At 45.2% G+C, this 24,478-nt stretch overlaps 2 protein-coding genes and 2 long non-coding RNA genes across 5 annotated transcripts in view; 3 read left to right on the top strand and 1 right to left on the bottom strand.

The window, feature by feature from the left end:
* Positions 1-7,360, top strand: part of LOC309483448 — a 30,121-nt gene extending 22,761 nt beyond the window's left edge. The window contains exons 2-4 of the long non-coding RNA XR_014200570.1: positions 113-216; positions 1,739-1,758; positions 7,141-7,360. This is a non-coding gene — a long non-coding RNA (uncharacterized lncRNA). The remainder of the gene's footprint in view (positions 1-112; positions 217-1,738; positions 1,759-7,140) is intronic.
* A 2,241-nt stretch (positions 7,361-9,601) lies between these two features.
* On the top strand, positions 9,602-11,689 carry LOC309483447 (uncharacterized protein). Its single transcript, XM_082149286.1, has 5 exons — positions 9,602-10,815; positions 10,869-10,930; positions 11,013-11,066; positions 11,155-11,223; positions 11,353-11,689. The coding sequence occupies exons 1-5, from the start codon at positions 10,749-10,751 to the stop codon at positions 11,422-11,424; spliced, it is 324 nt and encodes a 107-aa protein (XP_082005412.1). The 5' UTR covers positions 9,602-10,748; the 3' UTR covers positions 11,425-11,689.
* A 1,743-nt stretch (positions 11,690-13,432) lies between these two features.
* malsu1 (mitochondrial assembly of ribosomal large subunit 1) lies at positions 13,433-17,335 on the top strand. Of its 2 annotated transcripts, XM_082150207.1 has the most exons (5): positions 13,433-14,044; positions 14,441-14,604; positions 16,375-16,456; positions 16,544-16,716; positions 16,776-16,803. In XM_082150207.1, the coding sequence occupies exons 1-4, from the start codon at positions 13,864-13,866 to the stop codon at positions 16,693-16,695; spliced, it is 579 nt and encodes a 192-aa protein (XP_082006333.1). In that variant the 5' UTR covers positions 13,433-13,863; the 3' UTR covers positions 16,696-16,716; positions 16,776-16,803. The 2 variants fall into 2 exon arrangements, with proteins under 2 accessions (XP_082006333.1, XP_082006332.1); XM_082150206.1 differs by having other exon boundaries at positions 13,435-14,044; positions 16,544-17,335.
* Positions 17,336-17,683: 348 nt separating this feature from the next.
* LOC309484059 lies at positions 17,684-18,975 on the bottom strand. Its single transcript, XR_014200719.1, has 3 exons — positions 18,905-18,975; positions 17,908-18,576; positions 17,684-17,699 (listed from the first exon to the last, which is right to left on the bottom strand). It is a non-coding gene; the product is annotated as an uncharacterized lncRNA (long non-coding RNA).
* Between the last annotated feature and the right edge of the window lie 5,503 nt (positions 18,976-24,478).

Genomic DNA, 24,478 nt, shown 5'->3' with positions numbered 1-24,478 from the left:
CCACACACTCCACACCAGTCGGTGGCGGTAACACACCATCTCGACATTGTAATAAAGGTTGAAGAAGAGGAAGAAGAGGAAGAGGAAGAGGAAGAGTTGTTCCAGAGGAGAGTGTGTGTGTGTGGAGCTGTGCCGGGCCTCGCTCCTCTCTGAGGGTGTAAAGTGTGTGTTTTACCTCTGAACGGTGTTCTCTACTGTGTCTGTGATCTAAATCAGGTATTTTGTCATTTAATTGTAATTGCGTGTGTTCTTGTTCTTTACCTTGAGAAGCAGGAGTGTCTCTGGGAGTGTCTCTAACGCACGTGGAAGAGTTTTATGAATATAATATAGGCCTAATAATTGTTTACTCGAATGATTTTGGTGTTTCTGCTGGTTTTATGTGATCTTAGATTTTACATCCATAATCATTTTATTCTGTTGATGGTTTTTGTAGTTTGTGTTAGTTTTAAAGTTCCCTCTGTAGTCAATAATTGTATCCCTTAAAACTCCTCTTTGATCACAAATTACATATTTATGTTTTTTTCCTTTAAAAAATAAATTTATTAACTTCTTAAAATATCTTGAATGTAACTCGACACCCTTGCCTCATTTAGCATGCGCGGTTCTATGAATATGCAAATGAGCCCCGCCTCCACTCACTCACTCAGCTCAGAGATCCACTGGTTGACGATCACATGTTGATCTGATTGGTTACAAGGTAGTTTGTGACGTCAGAAACACCAGCGATTTCAAAGCGTGTTTTTGAGACTGTCTTTGGTTCACTGCAGTTTTAAAGGGATAGTTCACTTTGAAATTAAATTTTGGTATGTTTTAGCTTACCTCAAGGGCATCCAAGATGTAGGTGTCTTTTTTTCCGCAATAGTTTCAATTTTGATATTTTTAAGTCAAACCGTTCTTGTCTGTCAGTCATATAATGCAGGTCGATGGTCACTGTCTCAAAGAGCATGCACAGAGTAACTGCAGTAGCCAAGGCGACATCTAGTGTATATATCTATACCCGCCCGCGCTCTCAGATCACTTGGACGCAGCTGTGTTCAAGAGGTAAAAACTATATAAATACAGTTCGTTTTCTCACACAAACCGCTCGTTTCGTGTCTTAGGCCATCAATGTGTACTTACGATGGGGAATTGTTTAATTTGGACTCTGTGGAATTGTTTAATTTGGACTCTGTGCATGCTCTTTGAGACAGTGACCATAGACCTGCATTATATGACTGACAGACAAGAACGGTTTGCTTGAGGTAAGCTAAAACATACCAAAATTTAATTTCAAAGTGAACTATCCCTTTAAGGAGAAAATACTCCGCAATGGTGTCGACTTATGAGTTTACACATGCTTTGTCTTAAAGCACATTAAAAAACACCACAGAGACACATAAACAACATTAAGAGCTGGATTTACACCACAGGGAGACTGTAAATGAGCAGTTCTCCACATCCCGACGCAGGACAGACGGGTAGTGCCGCTCCTGGTCATTCTGGATGGATTGGATTGAGAAAAACACTTCATTTAGTCCCGTAGGCATAAACCACATTATTTTTCAGAATATCCATCATAAGACATATTTGTATTGTAATGTTTAGGTCAACTTTACCACTCATTATTTTGATCTTGTGGAATAAATGAATCCTGCACCTGTGACTGACATTAGTTACTGGAACATCTGCTCTTGCATGAGGCTGTGTGTATATATAATGTTTTTATTTTAACTGTTGTTTCTCTCTCTCTCTCTCACAGCGAGGCTCCTGCAGATCGAGGTGAGCTTGACCTCAGTGTGATCCGTGTGTGTGTGTGTGTGTGTGTGTGTGTGTGTGTGTGTGTGCGCGAATCTTCTCGCCTGTCGGGTCTGTCAGTGGCCAGATCAGGGCTAGCGATTCGCTAGATGAACGTGCCAGCTCGAGACGCTCAGATCCGCTGCTGTGCGTCATCTGTTCTCCTCCTGCACCGCTGGCCACATCTGTCCATCAGTCCTCTCTCTCCACATCTGTCCATCAGTCGTCTCTCTCCACATCTGTCCATCAGTCGTCTCTCTCCACATCTGTCCATCAGTCCTCTCTCTCCACATCTGTCCATCAGTCGTCTCTCTCCACATCTGTCCATCAGTCCTCTCTCTCCACATCTGTCCATCAGTCCTCTCTCTCCACATCTGTCCATCAGTCGTCTCTCTCCACATCTGTCCATCAGTCGTCTCTCTCCACATCTGTCCATCAGTCCTCTCTCTCCACATCTGTCCATCAGTCGTCTCTCTCCACATCTGTCCATCAGTCCTCTCTCTCCACATCTGTCCATCAGTCCTCTCTCTCCACATCTGTCCATCAGTCGTCTCTCTCCACATCTGTCCATCAGTCGTCTCTCTCCACATCTGTCCATCAGTCGTCTCTCTCCACATCTGTCCATCAGTCCTCTCTCTCCACATCTGTCCATCAGTCCTCTCTCTCCACATCTGTCCATCAGTCCTCTCTCTCCACATCTGTCCATCAGTCGTCTCACTCCACATCTGTCCTCGCTCCACATCTGTTCATCAGTCCTCTCTCTCCACATCTGTCCATCAGTCCTCTCTCTCCACATCTGTCCTCGCTCCACATCTGTTCATCAGTCGTCTCTCTCCACATCTGTCCTCAGTCGTCTCTCTCCACATCTGTCCATCAGTCCTCTCTCTCCACATCTGTCCTCGCTCCACATCTGTCCTCAGTCCTCTCTCCACATCTGTCCTCGCTCCACATCTGTCCATCAGTCGTCTCTCTCCACATCTGTTCATCAGTCGTCTCTCTCCACATCTGTCCTCAGTCGTCTCTCCACATCTGTCCTCAGTCCTCTCTCTCCACATCTGTCCTCAGTCCTCTCTCTCCACATCTGTCCATCAGTCCTCTCTCTCCACATCTGTCCATCAGTCGTCTCTCTCCACATCTGTCCATCAGTCGTCTCTCTCCACATCTGTCCATCAGTCCTCTCTCTCCACATCTGTCCTCAGTCCTCTCTCCACATCTGTCCTCAGTCGTCTCTCTCCACATCTGTCCATCAGTCCTCTCTCTCCACATCTGTCCATCAGTCGTCTCTCTCCACATCTGTCCATCAGTCGTCTCTCTCCACATCTGTCCATCAGTCCTCTCTCTCCACATCTGTCCATCAGTCCTCTCTCTCCACATCTGTCCTCAGTCGTCTCTCTCCACATCTGTCCTCAGTCGTCTCTCTCCACATCTGTCCTCAGTCGTCTCTCTCCACATCTGTCCATCAGTCGTCTCTCTCCACATCTGTCCTCAGTCCTCTCTCTCCACATCTGTCCTCAGTCCTCTCTCTCCACATCTGTTCATCAGTCGTCTCTCTCCACATCTGTCCATCAGTCCTCTCTCTCCACATCTGTCCATCAGTCCTCTCTCTCCACATCTGTCCATCAGTCCTCTCTCTCCACATCTGTCCATCAGTCCTCTCTCTCCGCATCTGTCCATCAGTCGTCTCTCTCCGCATCTGTCCTCAGTCCTCTCTCTCCACATCTGTCCTCAGTCCTCTCTCTCCACATCTGTCCATCAGTCGTCTCTCTCCACATCTGTCCTCTCTCCACATCTGTCCATCAGTCCTCTCTCTCCACATCTGTCCTCAGTCCTCTCTCTCCACATCTGTCCTCAGTCCTCTCTCTCCACATCTGTCCTCAGTCCTCTCTCTCCACATCTGTTCATCAGTCATCTCTCTCCACATCTGTCCTCTCTCCACATCTGTCCATCAGTCCTCTCTCTCCACATCTGTCCTCAGTCCTCTCTCTCCACATCTGTCCTCAGTCCTCTCTCTCCACATCTGTCCTCAGTCCTCTCTCTCCACATCTGTCCTCAGTCCTCTCTCTCCGCATCTGTCCATCAGTCGTCTCTCTCCGCATCTGTCCATCAGTCGTCTCTCTCCGCATCTGTCCTCAGTCGTCTCTCTCCACATCTGTCCTCAGTCGTCTCTCTCCACATCTGTCCTCAGTCCTCTCTCTCCACATCTGTCCATCAGTCGTCTCTCTCCACATCTGTCCATCAGTCGTCTCTCTCCACATCTGTCCATCAGTCGTCTGTGTGTATATATAGAATGTTTTTATTTTAACTGTTGTTTCTCTCTCTCTCTCTCACAGCGAGGCTCCTGCAGATCGAGGTGAGCTTGACCTCAGTGTGATCCGTGTGTGTGTGTGTGTGTGTGTGTGTGTGTGCGAATCTTCTCGCCTGTCGGGTCTGTCAGTGGCCAGATCAGGGCTAGCGATTCGCTAGATGAACGTGCCAGCTCGAGACGCTCAGATCCGCTGCTGTGCGTCATCTGTTCTCCTCCTGCACCGCTGGCCACATCTGTCCATCGGTCGTCTCTCTCCACATCTGTCCATCGGTCGTCTCTCTCCACATCTGTCCATCGGTCGTCTCTCTCCACATCTGTCCATCGGTCGTCTCTCTCCACATCTGTCCACCGGTCGTCTCTCTCCACATCTGTCCACCGGTCGTCTCTCTCCACATCTGTCCACCGGTCGTCTCTCTCCACATCTGTCCACCGGTCGTCTCTCTCCACATCTGTCCACCGGTCGTCTCTCTCCACATCTGTCCATCGGTCGTCTCTCTCCCCATCTGTCGTCTCTCTCCACATCTGTCGTCTCTCCACATCTGTCCATCAGTCGTCTCTCTCCACATCTGTCCATCAGTCGTCTCTCTCCACATCTGTCCATCAGTCGTCTCTCTCCACATCTGTCCATCAGTCGTCTCTCTCCACATCTGTCCATCAGTCGTCTCTCTCCACATCTGTCCATCAGTCGTCTCTCTCCACATCTGTCCATCAGTCGTCTCTCTCCACATCTGTCCATCAGTCGTCTCTCTCCACATCTGTCCATCAGTCGTCTCTCTCCACATCTGTCCATCAGTCGTCTCTCTCCACATCTGTCTTCTGTCCATCAGTCGTCTCTCTCCACATCTGTCTTCTGTCCATCAGTCGTCTCTCTCCACATCTGTCGTCTCTCTCCACATCTGTCGTCTCTCTCCACATCTGTCGTCTCTCTCCACATCTGTCGTCTCTCTCCACATCTGTCGTCTCTCTCCACATCTGTCGTCTCTCTCCACATCTGTCGTCTCTCTCCACATCTGTCGTCTCTCCACATCTGTCCATCAGTCCTCTCGCTCCACATCTGTCCATCGGTCGTCTCTCTCCACATCTGTCCATCGGTCGTCTCTCTCCACATCTGTCCATCGGTCGTCTCTCTCCACATCTGTCTTCTGTCCATCGGTCGTCTCTCTCCACATCTGTCCATCGGTCGTCTCTCTCCCCATCTGTCGTCTCTCTCCCCATCTGTCGTCTCTCTCCACATCTGTCGTCTCTCTCCACATCTGTCCATCAGTCGTCTCTCTCCACATCTGTCCATCAGTCGTCTCTCTCCACATCTGTCCATCAGTCGTCTCTCTCCACATCTGTCTTCTGTCCATCAGTCGTCTCTCTCCACATCTGTCTATCTGTCCATCGGTCGTCTCTCTCCACATCTGTCTTCTGTCCATCGGTCGTCTCTCTCCACATCTGTCCATCGGTCGTCTCTCTCCCCATCTGTCGTCTCTCTCCCCATCTGTCGTCTCTCTCCACATCTGTCGTCTCTCTCCACATCTGTCCATCAGTCGTCTCTCTCCACATCTGTCCATCAGTCGTCTCTCTCCACATCTGTCCATCAGTCGTCTCTCTCCACATCTGTCCATCAGTCGTCTCTCTCCACATCTGTCTTCTGTCCATCAGTCGTCTCTCTCCACATCTGTCTATCTGTCCATCAGTCGTCTCTCTCCACATCTGTCGTCTCTCTCCACATCTGTCGTCTCTCTCCACATCTGTCGTCTCTCCACATCTGTCCATCAGTCCTCTCGCTCCACATCTGTCCATCAGTCGTCTCTCTCCACATCTGTCCATCAGTCGTCTCTCTCCACATCTGTCCATCAGTCGTCTCTCTCCACATCTGTCCATCAGTCGTCTCTCTCCACATCTGTCCATCAGTCGTCTCTCTCCACATCTGTCCATCAGTCGTCTCTCTCCACATCTGTCCATCAGTCCTCTCTCTCCACATCTGTCCTCAGTCCTCTCTCTCCACATCTGTCCATCAGTCGTCTCTCTCCACAGCACTGCCGTCACTCAGGACTGACTCCGCTCACACCGCCTCTTAGCAGTCGAGTCTCCTTCATTTATACAGTGCTTTAACCATACAGATGTTTCACAGCAGCTTTACAGTGATAATAGGAGATTACAGTGTTTAGGCTTTACAGCAGATCTAGAATAAAGTTATTGTCCAGATAAAGTTAGTTTTGATTGATTCACTTCCGTTGTAAAGATCATTAGTTATTAACTTAGCGGCCGCTTTCTAACAGAAAACAAACTTTTAAAGCTACACTGTGTAATTTCAGTTGATTCTTAGCAAAAAACACTTTGTTCTTTCAAAATAAGTGCTCATTAATGTGTAATTACTTCTACCAACTAATCAAGTTTTCTCGTAAGCGTAGAATCTGCCATTCAGAATACACACGAGTGAGTCGCTCGAGTGGCGGAAGCCATGTTACGCCTCCATCTTGAAAATACATCAGCCAAAGAGGGACAAACCTGGAAATTCAAGCTTTGCCTTTCACGCTTTGATGACCCTCAGTGACACCGTGACGAATGCGAGAGGGACATTACTCACGACTGCCGGCGGACTAGAGTTAATACGCCCTCGGAAGGGGAGGAGCTAGAGAGTAATCTTCAGTTGTTAGTCATAAACGATTTCACCGCTAGATGGGAGTGAATCCTACACAGTGTAGCTTTAATGTGTTCTGGCCGTTCATTCACACACAGTGTTTGGAGCTCGAGAACGCAAACTTTGAAACTGGTTCCAAGATGCAAGTTTTGAAAGATTTTGAACGACGTGATCATCTCCGCGTAAACTTCAAAAACGTGAATCTGTGAAGCTCTGCCGCTCATGCGTATCACGTGTTTATAGTCTATAGATATATATGAATGTTTGTGTGTGTATATGTGCAGGCGTGTAGCGGCACACGTGACTCCGCCGGATCCGGGCCGACACCGCTTCTGTCGGGTTAGATGTGCAGTGCTGTGGATCTTGACGAGCAGAAACACTCTTACTGTGTTTACTATAGTAAAGCTGGCATAAACTCCCTCTCTTTCACCAGGACAGCGACGCCATCAGGAGCACCAGCGACCCGAAGATCTCATCCCGGTTCTGCAGGATTCCAGTGTCTTACTGCACTTCTACTTCTCTCTTTACTTTACAATGAACATGTAAAATCATAGATCAGATTGTGAGTAACTGTTATTGTCCTGTGAAGCTGCTCTGAAACAATCTGTACTGTATAAAGCTGTAGAAATAAAGCGGAGTCTATTTAAAATACACAGATTGCAGATTTATTTTATACATTTGTTTAATATATTTTACTTTGAGTGTGAATGACTTGAAGTGATTATTTAATGTTGAAGTGATGATTTCTGCAGTTTTGTAAGTGCTGTTCAACCTTTTGACCACCAGATGGCCACACACTACAAACAACAGTTAAACTAAATATGCTGTGCATTAATAACTCGACAGCACATTAATAACTCGTGTGGCTATCCTCTACAACTACACATGTGTGGCTATCCTCTACAACTACACACGTGTGGCTATCCTCTACAACTACACATGTGTGGCTATCCTCTACAACTACACACGTGTGGCTATCCTCTACAGCTACACACGTGTGGCTATCCTCTACAGCTACACACGTGTGGCTATCCTCTACAACTACACACGTGTGGCTATCCTCTACAACTACACATGTGTGGCTATCCTCTACAACTACACATGTGTGGCTATCCTCTACAGCTACACACGTGTGGCTATCCTCTACAGCTACACATGTGTGGCTATCCTCTACAGCTACACACGTGTGGCTATCCTCTACAACTACACATGTGTGGCTATCCTCTACAGCTACACATGTGTGGCTATCCTCTACAACTACACACGTGTGGCTATCCTCTACAACTACACATGTGTGGCTATCCTCTACAACTACACATGTGTGGCTATCCTCTACAGCTACACATGTGTGGCTATCCTCTACAACTACACACGTGTGGCTATCCTCTACAACTACACATGTGTGGCTATCCTCTACAACTACACACGTGTGGCTATCCTCTACAGCTACACACGTGTGGCTATCCTCTACAGCTACACACGTGTGGCTATCCTCTACAACTACACATGTGTGGCTATCCTCTACAACTACACACGTGTGGCTATCCTCTACAGCTACACACGTGTGGCTATCCTCTACAACTACACATGTGTGGCTATCCTCTACAACTACACACGTGTGGCTATCCTCTACAACTACACATGTGTGGCTATCCTCTACAGCTACACACGTGTGGCTATCCTCTACAACTACACATGTGTGGCTATCCTCTACAACTACACACGTGTGGCTATCCTCTACAACTACACATGTGTGGCTATCCTCTACAACTACACACGTGTGGCTATCCTCTACAACTACACACGTGTGGCTATCCTCTACAACTACACATGTGTGGCTATCCTCTACAACTACACATGTGTGGCTATCCTCTACAGCTACACACGTGTGGCTATCCTCTACAACTACACATGTGTGGCTATCCTCTACAGCGGCTATCCTCTACAACTACACATGTGTGGCTATCCTCTACAACTACACACGTGTGGCTATCCTCTACAACTACACATGTGTGGCTATCCTCTACAACTACACACGTGTGGCTATCCTCTACAACTACACACGTGTGGCTATCCTCTACAACTACACACGTGTGGCTATCCTCTACAACTACACATGTGTGGCTATCCTCTACAACTACACATGTGTGGCTATCCTCTACAGCTACACACGTGTGGCTATCCTCTACAGCTACACACGTGTGGCTATCCTCTACAACTACACATGTGTGGCTATCCTCTACAGCGGCTATCCTCTACAACTACACATGTGTGGCTATCCTCTACAACTACACACGTGTGGCTATCCTCTACAACTACACACGTGTGGCTATCCTCTACAACTACACACGTGTGGCTATCCTCTACAACTACACACGTGTGGCTATCCTCTACAACTACACACGTGTGGCTATCCTCTACAGCTACACATGTGTGGCTATCCTCTACAGCTACACACGTGTGGCTATCCTCTACAACTACACATGTGTGGCTATCCTCTACAGCGGCTATCCTCTACAACTACACATGTGTGGCTATCCTCTACAACTACACACGTGTGGCTATCCTCTACAACTACACATGTGTGGCTATCCTCTACAACTACACACGTGTGGCTATCCTCTACAACTACACACGTGTGGCTATCCTCTACAACTACACATGTGTGGCTATCCTCTACAACTACACACGTGTGGCTATCCTCTACAGCTACACACGTGTGGCTATCCTCTACAGCTACACATGTGTGGCTATCCTCTACAGCTACACACGTGTGGCTATCCTCTACAACTACACGTGTGGCTATCCTCTACAACTACACACGTGTGGCTATCCTCTACAACTACACACGTGTGGCTATCCTCTACAACTACACGTGTGGCTATCCTCTACAACTACACATGTGTGGCTATCCTCTACAACTACACACGTGTGGCTATCCTCTACAACTACACACTGTCAGGCGTTCAGTTGTTTTGCACCAAAAATACCTTCATACATAACTCTTGTGTGGATCAAATCAGACAGATCTGCAACAATTCTTTTAAATGTATTAAACTTATATAGTCTTACAGAGAGAAAAGTAGAGCTCTCTTTAATGACCACAATAAAAATAAGTTTTCCCTCAAAATAATGCATTATCCTCAGACATCTCAAGTTGATGATGTGAAATGACCGACAGTCTTATAGACAGTGATGCAACTAGGCTACTCACATTTCTTTTCTATTGAATCTTGCCATTTTGAATTGAAAATAAACTATCATTTACTTAAAATAAATGCAAGAAAATGCTCACTCCAGGGGCCTGTACCATGAAGGTAGCTGAACAAACTCGGGGTTACAGGATTAGTTTTGAGTTGACAAAACCAAACCGATGCAATCAGGCTTTATTGGTACCATGATGCAGCTCATCAACTTTCTCTGTCAACTCAGGCTTTGATCCTCAAGCTATGATTACTCCACGCGCGCGTGCACATAAAAGAGTGACGTCGACACTGAACAACCAATCGCGGGTAGAGCGAGAGCGATATATTTGTCCGCGGAGGAGCAAGAGATAATCATTCAGAATTACGATGAATTTAAATATGTATTTCAAGCTCGAAACAATACGGTCTCTGCTGCCAAAGCAAGAGAAGACTGTTGGAGAAAGATTGCTGATTGTTAATGTGTAAGTTAAACAATTATACGTTCTATATTTATGTAAAATTATGTATATAGGCCTATGTATGTGTAGCCTTTATGTGTAATATAGCATATAGCCTATTTTTATAATATATAAAAATGTGCATGTACTAAGAAAGATTCATTGATTTTTAGATGCAACCCCAACTCCAAATGTTCTTGGCAGCAGATAAAGGCAAAATATAAAAAATATAATTCAAAGTGGTGACGAGTATTTACCACAACCTTTTATTACTTTTGTGAAAATTTTATCACAAACACTTGTTTGCAGCAAACAGAAATAAAGAGTTAAATTCAGAAAACCAGAATACACTGCGGCGGAGGAGTTGGCTCTGAGTAGGCAATAAGGGACGGACGATTATGGATGTGATTACAGGTGCTGTACAATCTGACCCTGGTGCTGGCTCCTCTAAGCAAGTAACACTGGGTACGTGTGCAATACATTACTACTTTAAATATAGCTGACTGTATGTTCTGCAGTAGAGGGAAATACAGTGTCCCTGTTGAAGCCAGCACACACACACACAGTCTCCCACACAGAGGTCAGTATACAGCAGACAGAACACCAAACATAACCTGCTTTACAACAGTTATGCTTTATATTGGCCTATTTTTATTTATTAGGGTGGAGGAAATGATGAAGACACTCTGTCTGTGTGTTCTCAGACAGTTGCTGATGTGAATGCACTGGGCTTTTTATTATGGCAAACATTTGAATGTGTGGCATAAAAAAGGGACTGGCCCTTACACATCTCTTTTATTGTAGGATTTTTCACAACCTGCCCCAGAAACTGAGGCCTCTACCTCAATGGCCTTCAGAAGAAATGTGAACAAGGTAAGGATTTAAAACCCTTGACATATTACAGTCAGTCCTGTGTTTGTAGGAAGTCAAGGAACTTTTTGTGATTTAATGAGCCTCCAGAAAACTTGTAATGATCATGTTTGTGGTGGAATTATGTTTCAGGTGGAAACAGACTCAGTCAGGGCCCTGTACAAGAGGAGTCTTGAACTAGACTGTTCACTAAAGGAGACTTGAACTAGACTGCACACTAAAGGAGACTTGAACTAGACTGTTCACTAAAGGAGACTTGAACTAGACTGCACACTAAAGGAGCTGGACTGTGAGCTGAGGAGGCAAAAAAATAAATAAAATGGAGATCAAACAGCTGGATAAAACTGATCTCAGTATGTGAACTTATTTAACCAAGTAACACTTTAGTATGAATATTTATTAATGCAACTTTGTCTTGCTCTCTTTCTCCCTCCCATCCCACAAAACCAATAAAACAGTTTGAGACCTATCTGCAGTTTCAATGTGCTTTTTTAAGTGTAATATTGTATGGTGATTGCATCTACATCTGCACCAGCTGGGTGGTCCGCTCTGGGAGAGGTCATCTCTATCTTCACTCTGGTTTTACTGAGGGCCACATTGAAGCGGTGCTGTGGCCCTGTATGAGGGTCATGATAGGGGATTATTGTGTAGGTTTTTCTATCTCAGTTCAAATTAACAGTGTTTTGTACTGTATCAAATTTAACTTGCTTTCCTCAAAGCGCTGACACAACAGACTCATGGAAAATTCGTGTCAAGCACTGGAGCCAGGCCATTTGGCATCCAAACTTGTGATCATACGTTCATGACCACAAGTCGTCAGCAGATGAAATGTTTAGTAGATCATTGTTATATCTGTTAATGTTACTATTAATTTAAAGATTCATCTCACAGAAAATAATCATCTCACATATTCACATCATCTCTACCTGAACATTAAGGCTGTGATAGGACTTCCTATTAACATAATCTGCCTCATGTTCCCCTAGAGCAGTGGAGATTGGAGCAATAGACTGCATACATGTTGCATTGACTCTAGGGAATCGTATCATAAGTTTAACAGAATAATAATAATTTTTTTTTTTAAATAATTCTTAAAATGTATTGTATAGTATAGTACATTTGTGAAATTTGCTTTAAAAAAAAAAAAAAATGTGTTCATGTGATGTCACCCTATCAATATATCTTACCGGCAATTTTATAAAAGCCCTCTTTTATGGACATGGTCAATAAATGTCCGGGGAACACTATTAATGAAACTATTCATGTACTCCTGCAGAGCGAGGACCACCTTACGAATGGCTCGACAAACCGTGTTTTCCCCTATAGCTTCTGTGCGTCACCCACCGTGCAAGTATGTACCACTTGCAAAAAAAACGCAACGCAATATTTGCGGTACAGTAAGTGCATGAATTCGACGTGTTAAATTATTTATGTGCGGCTCAAGAAGTTCGCAAAGATAAGACATTCCTTCCGTGGAAAATCTGTATCTTTCATACAAATACTATCAGGAAAGGCAAGGGGATTTTGTCATGCTAAAAACTCTTTCTTTACGAAGTGCTCCAGACATTGGGAATAAGTTACGTCACCTATATGTTTCTTTGCTCTCAGCTGATTGGTCAAACTTCAGTCTGAGATCTTGAGTCCAGAACATAACCTGCCCCGGAGCAGGTTAGCCGTGCAGCGTAAGATACCATGGCGACGAACACCGATTAAAGCCAAGCTACTTTCATAGTACCTAAAACCCAGGGTTGGTGGAAACTAAGCTGAAACATAGCTGGCTAGCCACCTAAACCGGCTTCATGGTACAGGCCCCAGGTCTCCCCTTTATGACAACATGTTTATGTTTCAGTTTGTATATTTCTGCTTATTAGGCATAAAGCCTGAAGGCCTGCGCTTGATCATCTGGGAGCTTTCAGAGTGATTCTGGAAGTCAGATAAAGACACTAAAGTGAATTAGTTTGAAATCATAGTCTTGAATTATTCTTTAATGTCTCGAGGAACAGCTTCATATTTTGAGAAATTATCTGTCAGTCTCATGTTATAACTGGGCAAAGCTGAACAAGGCTTTTAATGGCCTAAAGAACATGTTTCATTTGCTTCACTTCAACGCCACAGCTGAACACTCAAGCTGTCGAACATGAAACAGACTCACGATGATTATGCACTATTGCCACTTGTTGAGAAATAACTAAAAAAGCAGTAGCATATAAAATACATCTAGCCTACTAATGCAAACTTTAATGTTATTTTAAGACGTCTACATAGTTCAGACGTACTTAGTACACGTAACATTTGTATAAATAGAAGAGTCAGAAAGTTTAAGAAACGCTGATTCACAAAAACATCACGCTCCGAGAAATCTTAATAATTACATACAGTGTCAAAATTATGCCATACTCGGTTATCATTTTGAGATTAAAAAATTTGAAATTATGCCATTAAAAATATATTATAACAGATAAAAAATTCGAAATTATGAGTGAAAAATCGAAATGATGCCTCTCTCTGTAGTGTGACGCACATCCGGTGACGTCACACGCGCGCAGCCGCAGAAGGAGTCCGAGAGAGAGACCACAGATCACGTGTTTCCTCATATAAAATCCACATAAATCGCACACACTCTGAGTGTGTGTGTCGCACAGGATGATGTTAGCGCGCTGTCTGCGGTCCACAGCTCCTCTCGGGCTCCTCAGAGTCGCAGGTCTGAGCTCGTCTTCACAGCAGAAGGTCACGCGAGAAACAACAGACACACACACACTCACAACAACAGCAGAACACACACTCACTACACACGCGGAGCTTCCTCACAGCGACACAACACGAGGTGAGGCACAACACACAACTCCGAGGCTGATCAGCTCATGTTTGGGTCATGTCTAACAACAACAGCTAAACAAATAAATACAATTTTACTTTTGTTATACATTTCATGTACTGTAACTATAGTAATAATAAATTATGCAGAATTACATGCAATTAAAGGTACAGTTCACCCAAATATTTAAGTTCTGTCATCATTTTTTCACCCGAACCAACATCGAATATCATGTTCCAAACTTGTATGAGTTTCTTTCTTTCGTCGAACACAAAGTAAGATGTTGTGAGTAATGTGTGTCACCAGACACTTGCTGGACCCCACTGACCTCCACAGTGTGTGTGTGTGTGTGTGTGTGTGTGTGAAGAGTTCCTGTAAAGCTCTGTGTGTATGTTGTGTGTTCAGGGTTTGATGTGGGTCTGCTGGTGTCGGTCCTGAGGCAGGAGAACGCTTCGGACATCTGTGTCATCAGGGTCTCACCTGAGCTCAGGTACACCGATCACATGATCATCGTGAGCGGATCTTCCCCACGACACCTCAGCGCCATGGCAGAGTTTGTGCTCAAAGCGGTAAAGACACGCACACTGGAACCACTGCGATACCACTAGCGGAAACACAAACTGAGGTCTATGGAAGCTTGTTTTCACCTGAGAATAAAACTAAAGTAATTGTGAGCAATAAACCCAGAAAAAGTCAGGATTCCCATTCATAAACTGGGAATTCAGAGAAAAAAAAGTCAGGATTCCAATTTATAAACTGTGAATTACAAGTTTAAAATCAGAATTGCAAGAAAAATGAAAGAATTCCAATTTATAAACTGGGAATTGCAATTTATAAACTGGAAATTGTGAGGAAAAAGACAGAATTCCGATTAATAAACTGGGAATTGCACAAAATAAAGTCAGAATTGCCCGTTATAAACTGGGAATTGCAAGAAAAAAGTCAGAATTCCCATTTTTAAACTGGGAATTGCGATAAATAATGTCAGAATTCCAATAATAAACTGGGAATTGCACAAAATAAAGTCAGAATTGCCCGTTAAAAACTGGGAATTGCAAGAAAAATTGTGAGAAAGTCGCAGTTACCTTTCTGTTGTTTATTCCAAGGCAGAACCGCTTCCATAGACCCGAATGAGACGGGAGTGTCCCGGTTCAGTGGAATGTGTCCGGGTTTGATCCGGCTGAAGACACTCTTAAGCCGCGTTTCCACCGCAGGAACTTTCCCCAGGAACTAGGAACTTTGGGCTGGTACTCGATGTGTTTACACTGCAGGAACCAGGGTCTAAATGAAGTTCCGGGTAAATATTTCCCCCTCCGATAGTCCCTGCTCATGAGGTAGTACTTTTTAAAAGTTCAGGAACTTTCAGGGGTGGGACTTGTGCGCTGCACAAGCTGATTGGTTGTGTTCACGCCGCATTTTGGTTGGATGATTCCACACAGCATTTTATTTATTTTTAACCTCCCTTTTTAAAAAATCTATTGCGGTTCGTGTCGTGGCTTCATGCAGTAAGAGTTGTCTGTCTGCAAATATGGAATTTAATAAAATAAACTGGTGGACTGGCGACGAGTTTCAGGCTTTATTAGGGGGATTTGTGGAAGAGGAAACTTTCTGCGCGTTCGTCCCAGCCATCTCACGGTCAATGTCCGCAATAGCTGATAACATACAAATTTTATATCTAACGTTAGCATTACGAGCTTACTGAACACGCTTTATCAGTGCTCGTCTCTTTTCTGCCACAGCTTTTATTATTAAGTCATTATGTTTACACATTGTCATCTATTGCAAGGCACTCCAAACCATGTTACAAATTTACTATAACAGGATTGAAATAGCGCTTTGAGGTTAGTAACAAACAACTATTTACAAGACTGTCACTATTTATGATTGATAGACCGGGTTCAGGCTTTTTTTAAGCGTATTTGCGTATTTTTTTCCGCGTTCGTCCCAGGCTTCTCACAATAACTGATAACATATACATTACGTTGTCTAATTTTATACGCATACGAGCTTTCTGAACACGCTTTAGTATCAGTGCTCGTCTATTTTGTTTTGTTAATTACCTCGTTAGTAAACCAATACATAACTGCAGCACAGTTTGAATCTCCTCAATACTTAAATGTGGCGCTCAAAACTGATTACTGTCCGTCGCAGACTGGGAGGAGCAGTTGCGCGCAGTTTACCTTCCCGGTACTTTAGACCGCGGTGTAAACGCAGAAAGCAACCGGTCTGGGGCGAAAAAAGTTCCTGGGAAAAAAGTTCCTGGGACAAATTGTTCTGGGTAATGTCGGTGGAAACGCGGCTTTATATATACTCTCTGAACACACTCTTTATATCCGCAGTTTAAGTTCCTGCGTAAGAACGAGGAGCAGCACGTTCGGCTGGAGGGCAGAGACTGTGACGACTGGAAGTGCATCGACTTCGGTTAGTAGCGAGTGTGTGTGTGTGTGTGTGTGTGTGTGTGTGTGTGTGTGTGTGTGTGTGTGAGACTGACCGTCTTCTGTCCCACAGGATCCATGGTGCTTCACCTCATGCTGTCGGACACCAGAGACACGTATGAGCTGGAGAAGCTCTGGACACTGCGCTCGCATGACGAACAGCTCCAGCGCATCCCACAACACACACTCCCCTCAGACTTCATCCTGGACATGAAGAACGAGTGATCCCACAACACACACACACACACTTCATCCTGGACATGAAGAACGAGTGATCCCACAACACACACACACACAACACACACTCCCCTCAGACTTCATCCTGGACATGAAGAACGAGTGATCCCACAACACACACACACACACTTCATCCTGGACATGAAGAACGAGTGATCCCACAACACACACTCCCCTCAGACTTCATCCTGGACATGAAGAACGAGTGATCCCACAACACACACACACACACTTCATCCTGGACATGAAGAACGAGTGATCCCACAACACACACACACACACTTCATCCTGGACATGAAGAACGAGTGATCCCACAACACACACACACACACACACACACACACTTCATCCTGGACATGAAGAACGAGTGATCCCACAACACACACACACACACACACACACACACACACACACACACTTCATCCTGGACATGAAGAACGAGTGATCCCACAACACACACACACACAACACACAACACACACTCCCCTCAGACTTCATCCTGGACATGAAGAACGAGTGATCCCACAACACACACACACACACTTCATCCTGGACATGAAGAACAAGTGATCCCACAACACACACACACACACACACACACTTCATCCTGGACATGAAGAACGAGTGATCCCACAACACACACACACACACTTCATCCTGGACATGAAGAACGAGTGATCCCACAACACACACACACACACACACTTCATCCTGGACATGAAGAACGAGTGATCCCACAACACACACACACACACTTCATCCTGGACATGAAGAACGAGTGATCCCACAACACACACACACACACTTCATCCTGGACATGAAGAACGAGTGATCCCACAACACACACACACACACACACACACACACTTCATCCTGGACATGAAGAACGAGTGATCCCACAACACACACACACACACACACACACACACTTCATCCTGGACATGAAGAACGAGTGATCCCACAACACACACACACACAACACACAACACACACTCCCCTCAGACTTCATCCTGGACATGAAGAACGAGTGATCCCACAACACACACACACACACTTCATCCTGGACATGAAGAACAAGTGATCCCACAACACACACACACACACACACACTTCATCCTGGACATGAAGAACGAGTGATCCCACAACACACACACACACACTTCATCCTGGACATGAAGAACGAGTGATCCCACAAAACACACACACACACACTTCATCCTGGACATGAAGAACGAGTGATCCCACAACACACACACACACACACACACACACACTTCATCCTGGACATGAAGAACGAGTGATCCCACAACACACACACACACACACTTCATCCTGGACATGAAGAACGAGTGATCCCACAACACACACACACACACACACACACACACTTCATCCTGGACATGAAGAACGAGTGATCCCACAACACACACACACACACACACACTTCATCCTGGACATGAAGAACGAGTGATCCCACAACACACACACACACACACACACACTTCATCCTGGACATGAAGAACGAGTGATCCCACAACACACACACACACACACACTTCATCCTGGACATGAAGAACGAGTGATCCCACAACACACACACACACACACACTTCATCCTGGACATGAAGAACGAGTGATCCCACAACACACACACACACACACACACTTCATCCTGGACATGAAGAACGAGTGATCCCACAACACACACACTTCATCTGTGGGAGAACAGCTCTAGGGAATGTAAATACTGTCAGGAAATCATCGGAAATATCCAGTTTTGAGCTGCTAACTTACAATAAAAGGATTTAATTAACAAATATTGTTTTGTTTTTTACTTGATCGGAATGGTACGAAACTTGGGTTTTGGCACTTGCAATCATGGACATGATCTGATCAGGGGGCTGTTTCAGAAAGGAGGTTCAACCAACTCTGAGTTAAAACTTGAACTCTGACTTACCCTGAGATGGGGAACGCTGACTTACCCTGAGATGGGGAACGCTGACTTACCCTGAGATGGGGAACGCTGACTTACCCTGAGATGGGGAACGCTGACTTACCCTGAGATGGGGAACGCTGACTTACCCTGAGATGGGGAACGCTGACTTACCCTGAGATGGGGAACGCTGACTTACCCTGAGATGGGGAACGCTGACTTACCCTGAGATGGGGAACGCTGACTTACCCTGAGATGGGGAACGCTGACTTACCCTGAGATGGGGAACTCTGACTTACCCTGAGATGGGGAACTCTGACTTACCCTGAGATGGGGAACGCTGACTTACCCTGAGATGGGGAACTCTGACTTACCCTGAGATGGGGAACTCTGACTTACCCTGAGATGGGGAACGCTGACTTACCCTGAGATGGGGAACGCTGACTTACCCTGAGATGGGGAACGCTGACTTACCCTGAGATGGGGAACTCTGACTTACCCTGAGATGGGGAACGCTGACTTACCCTGAGATGGGGAACGCTGACTTACCCTGAGATGGGGAACGCTGACTTACCCTGAGATGGGGAACTCTGACTTACCCTGAGATGGGGAACGCTGACTTACCCTGAGATGGGGAACTCTGACTTACCCTGAGATGGGGAACGCTGACTTACCCTGAGATGGGGAACTCTGACTTACCCTGAGATGGGGAACTCTGACTTACCCTGAGATGGGGAACGCTGACTTACCCTGAGATGGGGAACGCTGACTTACCCTGAGATGGGGAACGCTGACTTACCCTGAGATGGGGAACGCTGACTTACCCTGAGATGGGGAACTCTGAGTGTTCGGTTACAGAACAGCTGAAATGAGTTAGTTCAGTTAACTCTGAGTTAAGCGTGTGCACCACTACTATAAAAAGCCATTATCAATAGAGTGCAGATATTATGAGTCACCATGGCAACAGTGCCAGAGATCTGCATATTTCTCAGCAGCAGATCTGGATGAGCTTCTGCAAGCATATGGAGAGTATGAACACTTATTATTATTATTATTCTTTAAATATCGTCTCCATCAGCGAAGGACAGAGTTAGCTAGGGGGGGAAACTGCTGCTCGAGTCAATGCGTACGCTTACATTTGAATTACTGTTATACAGACAGTGATGGGTGTAATTACCAAGTAATCTAAATACTGTAGTTTAATTAAAGGCTTTACTCTTAATTCTTCTGTAATTTAAAGTAAAATCTGATGTAATTGCATTAGACTATAGAACAATTCTGTATATTTAACACATTTTTTAAAAGGAATATTTTTAATGTAACGTTAACCTTCTCCCTCTACACACTCTGGCCAATCACCAATAATTCATGCAATATATGGTTTATTTGAAAGCATTAAAAGTGCAGTTTCTTGTCTCTCCTTGGTTGAGGTTGATATGGGATTTAGTAATTAGTAATAAGTAGACCAATGCTTTCTAAAGATAGTTATAACTATTTTAGAGTAACTTACCCAACTGATATAATCTCAGAGGTGAAACTGGAAGAACAGTGTGTTATTAAACCTCATTATAATGTTCATGTAGATGCAATCCTGCAGGCATTAGAAGATCATGGCAGCAGCTGAACATGAAATATAAAAACATAATTCAGTCAGGTAAGGCTTGAGCATATCATGGGTGTAGGCTAGCTGACTTTACATCTGACATATTACATAACTAAAGCACCCAGTGTGTCTAGCAGAGCCAGTCACTCCAGAAGATACAAGGGCCTCATAACATCTAAGAGGTTTACATATGTGTTGTTTTTATATTTCCATTTATTTTACTTTGGGTTGAGTTTTTTGTTGGTCCCAACAGATTCTGATGGTAATATCTGTGTTTTGGAGCCTCCTGTCCCAACAGAACCCCAGGCAGTCGTAGGTCTCCTACTCAATACACGTCCTCGACCACATGCTCATCTTCTAAAGGCCTACAGAGGTCATGTTAATATTATGTGTCTACACATCAAAACAATCTATACATTCAGATTGTTTCACATTTATATGTGGAGTAGCCTATAGAATCTAAGTTTAAATCTAAGTATAAACGGGTATTCTTATCCCCCTCCCCCCTTTATATTTATATAAAAAATAAATATTTGTATTTAATAATAAAATATTAATTTATTAATACAAATTTACTGAAAGAATGAATGAGGTGTTTAAACACCACTTCCTCTTTAAAAAGGGGAGGAGACCGATAGAAACTCTGGGTTTACTGAAGAAAACCTGCTCCCGACCAGGTTAGGTTCACAGAGTAAGTTACCATGGTAACTGACTCTGAGTATAAGTACCTCTTGTTCAGGAACAGGCTTGACTTACTCTGCTTTCTCAGGGTTGACAGACCTAACATTCTGAAACAAAAAACCCAGAGTTTCCCTCATTTCAGGGTTAACATACTCAGAGTTTCCACTTATCCTCCTTTCTGAAACAGGCCCCAGGTCCTCGCGGTCAGAGATGACGAGTGTCCTCTAGTGGAAGCGTGTGGAACTGCAGCCGAACTACATCTCACTGAGAGATCATTTACTGAGATATCAGCCTCACATTTGGAACACAACTTGTTTAGATTTATGGCTTTGATTTTCTTGCAGTTTTAGAGTAAAATGTGTCTTTGAAAATATAAATTTCATATAAAAATTGAAGATAGTATTTATGTGCATTTTTAATAACATGTAAAATTCTGTAACTTTTAAGTTCACTTTTTAAAACCTTTTTTTTCACTTCAGCAATAATGTGCCGCGTTGTGTTTATAAAGAGATCAAACTTCAGTCTGTGATTTAAAGCATTAGTTTAAGTTTAAAAATGTAATGTTCAGGTCTATGCTCAGAAAGTGAATAAATGGATTATAAATACAGCGTAAATATACTTAGTATCATAAAATCCCCTAAATATACAAAATATTAAATAAAAAACACTATCAAACTAAAATATGGTACATTCCTTTCACTGAAATAAAAAAAGAAAAAGCATCGGCCATTTTTGAGCGGCACGCGAGAGCACGAGGGTTAAAGCAGGACGGATTCTGATTGGCTGTCGATGTTGTGATCGTTCACCGGTCTCGTTATGGGTGTAGTTGTGCTGTGACTCACAGGATCACCTCAGCTTCACAGCTCTAGAAGAGCCAGGACACACACATCTGACACTCACAGGATCACCTCAGCTTCACAGCTCTAGAAGAGCCAGGACACACACATCTGTGACTCACAGGATCACTTCAGCTTCACAGCTCTAGAAGAGCCAGGACACACACATCTGACACTCACAGGATCACCTCAGCTTCACAGCTCTAGAAGAGCCAGGACACACACATCTGACACTCACAGGATCACCTCAGCTTCACAGCTCTAGAAGAGCCAGGACACACACACTCTGTGACTCACAGGATCACCTCAGCTTCACAGCTCTAGAAGAGCCAGGACACACACATCTGACACTCACAGGATCACCTCAGCTTCACAGCTCTAGAAGAGCCAGGACACACACATCTGACACTCACAGGATCACCTCAGCTTCACAGCTCTAGAAGAGCCAGGACACACACATCTGACACTCACAGGATCACCTCAGCTTCACAGCTCTAGAAGAGCCAGGACACACACATCTGACACTCACAGGATCACCTCAGCTTCACAGCTCTAGAAGAGCCAGGACACACACATCTGACACTCACAGGATCACCTCAGCTTCACAGCTCTAGAAGAGCCAGGACACACACATCTGACACTCACAGGATCACCTCATCTTCACAGCTCTAGAAGAGCCAGGACACACACATCTGACACTCACAGGATCACCTCAGCTTCACAGCTCTAGAAGAGCCAGGACACACACATCTGACACTCACAGGATCACCTCAGCTTCACAGCTCTAGAAGAGCCAGGACACACACATCTGACACTCACAGGATCACCTCAGCTTCACAGCTCTAGAAGAGCCAGGACACACACATCTGACACTCACAGGATCACCTCATCTTCACAGCTCTAGAAGAGCCAGGACACACACATCTGACACTCACAGGATCACCTCAGCTTCACAGCTCTAGAAGAGCCAGGACACACACATCTGACACTCACAGGATCACCTCAGCTTCACAGCTCTAGAAGAGCCAGGACACACACACTCTGTGACTCACAGGATCACCTCAGCTTCACAGCTCTAGAAGAGCCAGGACACACACATCTGACACTCACAGGATCACCTCAGCTTCACCGCTCTAGAAGAGCCAGGACACACACATCTGACACTCACAGGATCACCTCAGCTTCACAGCTCTAGAAGAGCCAGGACACACACACTCTGTGACTCACAGGATCACCTCAGCTTCACAGCTCTAGAAGAGCCAGGACACACACATCTGACACTCACAGGATCACCTCAGCTTCACAGCTCTAGAAGAGCCAGGACACACACACTCTGTGACTCACAGGATCACCTCAGCTTCACAGCTCTAGAAGAGCCAGGACACACACATCTGTGACTCACAGGATCACCTCAGCTTCACAGCTCTAGAAGAGCCAGGACACACACATTCTGTGACTCACAGGATCACCTCAGCTTCACTGCTCTAGAAGAGCCAGGACACACACATCTGACACTCACAGGATCACCTCAGCTTCACAGCTCTAGAAGAGCCAGGACACACACATCTGACACTCACAGGATCACCTCAGCTTCACAGCTCTAGAAGAGCCAGGACACACACACTCTGTGACTCACAGGATCACCTCAGCTTCACAGCTCTAGAAGAGCCAGGACACACACATCTGACACTCACAGGATCACCTCAGCTTCACAGCTCTAGAAGAGCCAGGACACACACATCTGACACTCACAGGATCACCTCAGCTTCACAGCTCTAGAAGAGCCAGGACACACACATCTGACACTCACAGGATCACCTCAGCTTCACAGCTCTAGAAGAGCCAGGACACACACATCTGACACTCACAGGATCACCTCATCTTCACAGCTCTAGAAGAGCCAGGACACACACATCTGACACTCACAGGATCACCTCAGCTTCACAGCTCTAGAAGAGCCAGGACACACACATCTGACACTCACAGGATCACCTCAGCTTCACAGCTCTAGAAGAGCCAGGACACACACATCTGACACTCACAGGATCACCTCAGCGTCACAGCTCTAGAAGAGCCAGGACACACACATCTGACACTCACAGGATCACCTCAGCTTCACAGCTCTAGAAGAGCCAGGACACACACATCTGAGACTCACAGGATCACTTCAGCTTCACAGCTCTAGAAGAGCCAGGACACACACACTCTGTGACTCACAGGATCACCTCAGCTTCACAGCTCTAGAAGAGCCAGGACACACACATCTGACACTCACAGGATCACCTCAGCTTCACAGCTCTAGAAGAGCCAGGACACACACATCTGTGACTCACAGGATCACCTCAGCTTCACAGCTCTAGAAGAGCCAGGACACACACATTCTGTGACTCACAGGATCACCTCAGCTTCACTGCTCTAGAAGAGCCAGGACACACACATCTGACACTCACAGGATCACCTCAGCTTCACAGCTCTAGAAGAGCCAGGACACACACATCTGACACTCACAGGATCACCTCAGCTTCACAGCTCTAGAAGAGCCAGGACACACACATTCTGTGACTCACAGGATCACCTCAGCTTCACAGCTCTAGAAGAGCCAGGACACACACATCTGACACTCACAGGATCACCTCAGCTTCACAGCTCTAGAAGAGCCAGGACACACACATCTGACACTCACAGGATCACCTCAGCTTCACAGCTCTAGAAGAGCCA

Source organism: Leuciscus leuciscus (genome assembly GCF_965113295.1).
Source record: "Leuciscus leuciscus genome assembly, chromosome: 20".
In the NCBI taxonomy this organism is placed as follows: Eukaryota; Metazoa; Chordata; class Actinopteri; order Cypriniformes; family Leuciscidae; genus Leuciscus; species Leuciscus leuciscus.
The sequence above is the reverse complement of the archived record's forward strand: the minus strand, read 5'-3'. Positions and strand labels throughout refer to the sequence as shown.

Excerpts from the sequence above, each read along its gene's own strand:
- LOC309483447 (XM_082149286.1), top strand. The coding sequence starts at position 10,749 with ATGGATGTGATTACAGGTGCTGTACAATCTGACCCTGGTGCTGGCTCC. Across the intron at positions 10,816-10,868 it reads CTCTAAGCAAGTAACACTGG|TAGAGGGAAATACAGTGTCC; the intron begins GTACGTGTGCAA and ends TATGTTCTGCAG. Across the intron at positions 11,224-11,352 it reads TCAGAAGAAATGTGAACAAG|GTGGAAACAGACTCAGTCAG; the intron begins GTAAGGATTTAA and ends ATTATGTTTCAG.
- malsu1 (XM_082150206.1), top strand. The coding sequence starts at position 13,864 with ATGATGTTAGCGCGCTGTCTGCGGTCCACAGCTCCTCTCGGGCTCCTC. Across the intron at positions 14,045-14,440 it reads TCACAGCGACACAACACGAG|GGTTTGATGTGGGTCTGCTG; the intron begins GTGAGGCACAAC and ends TTGTGTGTTCAG. Across the intron at positions 14,605-16,374 it reads CAGAGTTTGTGCTCAAAGCG|TTTAAGTTCCTGCGTAAGAA; the intron begins GTAAAGACACGC and ends TTATATCCGCAG.